We start from the raw sequence: 7,318 nt of genomic DNA, 5'->3' as shown, positions 1-7,318 counted from the left end.
ATACATTGCCGTCAGCACCCGGAAGTGAACGGGGTGCTAGGAGGCACAACAGAGGCTGCTTGGGGGGGTGGTCCGGCGATGGCAAAACTTTGCCCCCACCTCTTCCTGTCCCACAGATCAGGTTGACGTCTGAGGCGCTGGGTCCAGCACTACTTTGGGCCGGGGTCCCTGGTGCTTAGGGAATGGATAGCGTCTGGCCGAGCGGGAGTGATGTCTGGGCTCAGGCTTAGAGGCTGGCAGTGCAGCCGATGATGCGGGCTGCTGAGTCGGCGCAGTCTTGGGGCGACTGGCAGCAGCTGTAGACCTGGAGCACTTTGGCAAGAAGTGTCGCATTGCCTGGGACGACTTCTGCGCAGCGGTGAAGCGCTCAGCGAACCCTTCCACCGCAGGTCCAATCAGGCCAGAGGGGGAGACCGGGGATACGAGGAAGGGGACCTTATCCGCATCCTTGATCTCCGTGAGGGTCAACCATAGGTGGCGCTCAAGCACCACAAGGCTGGCCATGGATCTGCCGATCGCCAGATCAGCGCTGCACAAGCGACAGTAGCGGCGCGGCATTTGAAACAACGCCGGAAATTTGCTCAGAAATTTGCTCTTATAGTAATCGCTGGATAGCGGCAGGGGACAGGGAAGACCACAGCTGCTGCAGACGTTGAAGGCAGCTGAAGAACGGCGCAGTCAGCCGAGCAGAAAGGAGTCTTGATCCCGGCGAAGGCTTCGAGCCTTGTAGAGCGAAGATCTTGCAGTCGTCGCTGAAGGAGAAGAAATCTGAGGATCCTATGGCGAAGTGCCCGCTTATATAGCCAGATGCCCCGCCCATTCCGGCGGGCTTTGTCGCCATAGGCTCGTGCAGCTCTGCTGCCAAGCCATTGGTTCATTTTTAATTCACTGCACGAACCAATGGCCGTACAGTTACACTGCGTTATTGAAAAGGCTTCAGTACTCGGAGAAAGAGATTTCCCATAGCATCTTAAGCAGATGCAGTACGAGTGAAGTATCGGTAGGGAACCTAAAGTCACCATTCTCTACCATTAAATTGGCAAGTGCAAGCAGGACATTTTTGTGTTAATTAAGTAGTAAGCCTTTAGAACAACATTAAGGTGAGTAGCCTAATCGCTCTAGTTCACACAGTTCCAATAAATTGCGATGGGTTAAATAAACTCAATAAGCAGACAGACTCGACTACAGTCAAGCACAGAACAGTATTGAAGTGCACAGGAAATAAGCAGCAGTCATATTTAAAGCAGTTTAAATATGCAGTTTAAATTAATATCGATTACTGATTGATGTTCACTTGGATTTTTTTCCCCATCGAGGGGAAATAACTTAATACTCTGTCATTATAAAAATTTATATTTTTAATTGTGTAACGTTACGTTCAAAATAACTACAAAATGTCATGCTTTTGAAAAATAAAGAGAACAACAGAATGCGCTGCTTTAGCGCGTCTTGGTCTCCTTGAGCATCTTTCTGGCGCATGCCACAAACATGAACCACAGGGAATACTTGTCTTTTAAAAGGCTTTATTTAGATTATTTGACGTTAAATGCATCATATAAGTCACTTTGGAATAAATCACAGTAGGCCTATGTATCATGATAAAAAAAGCGACTTTACAGTCTGGAAATACGCTCGGCTGTAGCAAATTATTTCGCGGACCCCCTATCACTTTAAGAACCTCTGGTCTACATAGAAGAAAACCCTGTATAGACTCTGCCCCGGTAGACTCTGCTCGAGTTATGTCGAGCTATTCATTAGTCTGTTTGATGAAAAAAGATGAAATGAAGTTGCAATAAATGCGTTAAGAATCCGTACAACTGCAGCAGTGGAGGACTATTATTCTGCTACGTGATACTGCGGAAGAATTGATGACAACACGGTTTGATCTTCGGCTGACCAATCAGCAGAAAGGGACGTTTAATTCCCGCCCACATGTAGAAATCGAATATTCAAGCTGTTTATTAATGTTCTACCCCTGAACGAAAAATGAAAATTTAAGCTGAATTCTCGTTTTCTAATTTTTAAAAAGGAGCCGTTTTCTAATTTTTCTGCTTTCAATATTAAATTTTAAAAAATCACGAATGAATGAATGATACACGGATTCATTGCAAATCAGCATCAAATAGAATTTTAATTCTTGCAGACGTGAACTTTTTCTGTACAGAAACCGTACTAGAAATGTTCACATTGACATACAATCCAGAAAGCATCCTAAAAGCTATAATTTTCTAAGTTGTTTAAACAGAACTCGTATTACAAAAACACTAATGTGTTCTCTAACTAGTTGCTCTGACTTTTTTTTTTTAACAAATTAACTACAAGTCTAATAAATTACCTTGTCTGAAAATGCATAGTTCTTACCAGTTGAAGAAACAATATGCAAGCTCTTATTTTCTCCACTGACTCAAGAATCTGAATGCTCAGTCACCAGATGAAGAAATATTTCTAAGTTTTGGAAAGTGTGGGGTCCAACAGACGTCAATGGGACGTCAAAATGATACAGGAAATCCTTTGAATAAACCTCAGGGTAAAAAGGATTCTGGAAAAGAAACCCAACTCCTGTAATAATTACAAAGAACTGTGCTGCAAACTTGTGCATGCCATACTGGAGCAATGAACTGAAACATGACGAAGGTTAAGGTGCATTATTGACTCAAGATGATAAACAATACCAGTGTAAACAGATATTTAGCATTAATATTTATTTTTATGCATGATTTTGGCAAATGAAAACCAGTTTTATTCCATCTTAAATGCTTCTGTGGCCTGAAGCACCTAAAGCATTTCAAGCTATACATTTCAAGAAATGTACCGATTTTTAAATTATATATATTCAAAAGGCTATTTATTAACTCTTGATGGAGTTTAAATATTCTCTGTGCTGTAATTGACACTGTGTTGGTTGTGATAAACTTAGACAATATACAGGTGATGTGATACTTAATAATGCACTAAGGTTTCTAACCAAAATGTACAAACAAACACAGAAATCACATAAACTGTCCTGGCCTATGTTTCATATTTTCCCGTCTTTGTTCCCCTTCATTAGATTTAGAACTGCATAACACTGGGTCTTCACCTAGACAAATATGAATAGAAATGATTTTTAGTAATGGAAGAATAGCTATACGTATAGTGATGATTAAGTCTATGTGTCCTGCATCTCAGAATCGCATACTATCACGCAAAAAATTATATATTTTTAAAAAAGGTTTTAGCTCTTTTCAGATCCACTTTACACTTTACAGCATTTTAATTGTAGATTTGGAGCAACACAGCATATTATGCATTTGAGAAAACATAAAAATTACACAGACGTTATGCAGATTTATAAAATTATTATTATTATGGGATTCGTATTTGTAATGTCAATTTTAAGGTTTGCAGAAAAATTACAGACGAGGGTTTGCACATGAATATGATGGTACAGTGGTCTATTTATACTTTATATATTCATATAGATATACATCTTTGGAGGGGAAAAACGCCGTTGCTGCAGGAGTAGTTTGTCATTAGTAAGCTGTGCCAAAACGAAAAACTGAGGTTTGTCCTCAACCCACAGAACACACACACACACACACACACACACACGAGTGCTCTCTCTCTCTCTCTCACACACACACACAGTCATTGACGCGTGCTGACGTCAGAGCGCAGCAGCAAACAGTTGAATTCTCCAGTTCTGCCGCCTGCCTCAACACAATATATGCGGTGGTTTATGGCTCCTGACTGCGTGATTTTTAGCACAAACGGTATTACCCGTGTCAAAATACTCTCGGTGACTGAGATCTAGAAGCCAAAGAAACAAATCCGAACTGTATGTACTTAGAAGAACCCTAAATGCACCAACATGTCTTTATAATGGAGAATGGCCTCTAGTGGAAGCACACATAAACACCCACTTGTCCTTACACGCTGCTTTCATATTAAGTCCCCAACGTCCTGCCTCGACACTATAACATAAGAGGATGTCCAACCCTGAGAAATGACGCCCCCATTCCCCCCCCCGAGCAGTGGGAAAACACACTACAGCAGTCCGGAGCAGAGCAGCTGCGCCAGAGTGCGGCGCAGCCGGGGAGGAGATACGCGAACGCCGCCGCTCTCAGTGCCGTTCTCCGGCTCCACTCGAGACGAGCCCTCTTCTCTTCGCCTCTTGCCTTCATTTTCCCAACGTTATACTAGGAGAAGAGGACGTGGCGCGTCTGCATACTGGACGTAGACACTAGCCTACAGTGCGCATACGGGGCGCGTAAAACACGGCGCTCCATACAGACTTGACGCGCTTTGATGTCATCCGGCGGTTCAGAGTCGGATCGTTTCATTTATAACAGCGGGTCGACATTAAACTAGACGCATATCATATCAAGAGTTATCATTACTCGCTTGCGGTCAGACATGGAAGATGGTCCGCCTTCCACAAGCTGTTTCCGAAGGTTTACGGACTGTTTCCTTGGCTCAAGTAGGTATACTTATTATTTCCCTTGCGTACTAGTAAGAAAGGGTGTCGCAAAATGTAACGTTTCTGTTGCGCACTTGCATTGCGTTGCGGCTGCATATTGGCAAACTTTTGAATTTATTTTCCAACGTGAAGTTTGGCTGGCAATATTTGCGCAACGGCTGCGTGTGAATGATTATGTCTATTACAGTTAAGTTGTTTATATAATTGATCTACTTTTCTTCAACGCAAAGTTTTATTTTCATAAAAAACACATGTAAAAAGTCAGTAATAAAATAAGAACAAATTGTTCTTTGATTAACATGACAGACAGCAGTAGGAATATTGGACTGCGGTCCATTTAAGAGTTTATCCACGGACCCAATATACTGTTAGACAACATGCGTTCTCTTTTTAACTTTTTAACTATTTAATGTTCCAAAACTGACTGTGTTTAACTGGATACCGGCCAAAACGGGCATTTTGACATAATTTTGTATGTATTTGAGCGTTTTAGCACAGTTAGCCACTCATTTTGGTATTTGTGGCTCACAAGCTGTTTGAGACTGAGCGCGGATTGTGCGCTCCACTAATATAGAACAGTGGTGGTGCGCGCGCGTTTGGTATAAGCGCGAAACCTGCGGGAATGACTAAAATAATGCGCAATACAAGCACTATTTAACCGGAGCAAATGAAACGTGTGTGAGAGAGAAGGGAGAGATGAGAGTGAGAATGCGCGGCTGATGTTATTGCCTGTGCCGCTGGTAACAAAACAGATCGGCTCGAAATTGGAAAGAAGTGAGACTGACCGACCAATCACCGATCCGGGCCAATCATGAGGAAAATCGGCCGATTCCGATCCCTGGCCAATCGATCTCTAGTTCTATCATCAACTAAAACAATTTCAATTGCTGTGGTGAATTAGAACTGATTCTCAACCCTATAAAGAACAGATATGTACTCTGATAATATAGCGTTCATGACCTTGTCAAGGCTAAGAATTAGCATGTTTTATTATATAAAATTTTTTTTTGTTTAGTTACAAAGCACTGTTTTGCTAGTAAATGCATTCCTGAGTTTTGCCTCAATAAGATTTTTTTATTAGTGGGGTTTGCTAGGTCAAATATCACTATTACTGTTTCTCATACTCAGAATTGGGGATTTAAACAAATCTCTAACCTTAAATAGTAACATCTGGGACATAACTCACCCTACACGGTTTGTGCTACAGACATGAGTGATTGCTCAAATCATATGGCTTGTTGAGGAGTGTGATATTACTTTCATTAGAAATCAGGCTTGCTTGATAGTACATTGTTAGGAAATATCCTGTAAGTTTACATTCCAGTCCAGAATATCATAATTGTGGGTGGGCTCTTTTGACACCCTATGCAGCAACCACAGCAACAAGCAAAAAACACTCAAAACACCTTAGAAACCTATTGTCATACATGAATTGCCTATGGTAGTTGTGCATAAGGAGGGCCCCATGAAATCTGTTTAATTTTTTGCCTCCACGTTCTGTTTAATTGTTTCTCAAATTCTGTGTTTTTTATTTGACTTTTTCTGGATTCTGTATTTTGTGTTTTAATACAAATGTATTACCAAAATGGTGGTAATGAAATTAATGCACAAAGTATTAACTATTTCATTATTTTTTTAAAGCATTACAATGACATTTGAACAATTCCTTTCAGTTTTTGGGAAACAAAATACTGCACAACAGAGTTTACAGTTTAAATTAACACATGGATGAAAAATTGTGATATTCTTCAAGTCAAGTCACCTTTATTTATATAGCACTTTATACAATACAGATTGTGTCAAAGCAGCTTTACAGTGTCAATAGGAAAATAATGCAAGGACAATAACAAAGATAATGTTTTAATAAACTATTGTTTTTATTTATTTATTTATTTTAAGAAGTACATTCTACTATATATGTCTTCAAGTCACAATTTCAATTTAAATCAGACGTTTATTATGGCGTTTTGTGGTGAAGATTTTTGGATTTCTGTGTATCTGATGATAGTTTTATTTATTTAAGTGAAGTGACACCGTAAAGGCATTGACGCAGCGTCGGCGCCATGGGGGGGCCTGAGGGGGCCCGGCCCGGCCACCTCGGTCACCGTGCCCCCTCACCTCTGGTGCCGTCTCCGTAGTGGGCGCCCTGATTTTAGTCGGTGAGGCAAGGTACTGCCCTGGGAAGGTCTCCCAGGCTGTTAAATACACAGATTAAAAGCAAAATGTTTTCATTTCGGTTGTTCTTAGCAAAAACATATTTTTTTTTCGTTCAGGTTACGCAGAGCGAAATAAGAACGGTGCTGCATTTAGAAAGAACAGCTGTTTGATCGCGCCGGCGCCTCACGCGCACACTAAGCTACTGCATTCATCTGAAACAACAGCCGTTCACCGTGCCGTTCGGCGTGAGACCCGCTCCACTGTAGCATATTTTTGCTCATTATGATATTTTTCCGTCGATACTGGAACGCACGTGAACTACAAAGCCTATTTTACCTAATAGTTTAGCTTCAGCTACATCGCGAATATGGACACATTTGGATTTGTGCCTGAGAGAAAGAAACTTTACCTTACGTTTCTTTATAAATTAATTTGTTTTGGCATGTTTATTGCTAAGCATATATTATTATATACTGCAATTATATTTATCCATTAGAATTATATATTTTTAAATTCTTATTCTGTTCTGATACGGTTAAATTTAAAGGATTTGTTGTAAAGTGAGGGGAACTAAAATATCCTATAGTGTTCATAATGTTGGTACATTATAACATTATTAGGCATGCCGCTATTATTTCTGAAAATGCAACTTATACGAGACGTTTTTTTTTTTTTCCCTAAAAAAAAAAATTATTGCGTTTT

The 7,318-nt window shown here is 40.6% G+C and overlaps 1 protein-coding gene across 3 annotated transcripts in view; it reads left to right on the top strand.

The window, feature by feature from the left end:
* Positions 1-4,028: 4,028 nt before the first annotated feature.
* LOC107754764 (cAMP and cAMP-inhibited cGMP 3',5'-cyclic phosphodiesterase 10A-like) overlaps positions 4,029-7,318 on the top strand; it is a 79,333-nt gene continuing 76,043 nt past the window's right edge. For all 3 annotated transcript variants that reach the window (XM_016571346.1, XM_016571347.1, XM_016571345.1), the window contains exon 1: positions 4,029-4,459. In XM_016571346.1, the coding sequence (XP_016426832.1) occupies positions 4,396-4,459 (64 nt within the window). In that variant the 5' untranslated portion in view covers positions 4,029-4,395. The remainder of the gene's footprint in view (positions 4,460-7,318) is intronic.

Source organism: Sinocyclocheilus rhinocerous, unplaced genomic scaffold, assembly GCF_001515625.1.
Source record: "Sinocyclocheilus rhinocerous isolate Xijiao unplaced genomic scaffold, SAMN03320098_v1.1 scaffold232, whole genome shotgun sequence".
Classification (NCBI taxonomy): Eukaryota; Metazoa; Chordata; class Actinopteri; order Cypriniformes; family Cyprinidae; genus Sinocyclocheilus; species Sinocyclocheilus rhinocerous.
The sequence above is the reverse complement of the archived record's forward strand: the minus strand, read 5'-3'. Positions and strand labels throughout refer to the sequence as shown.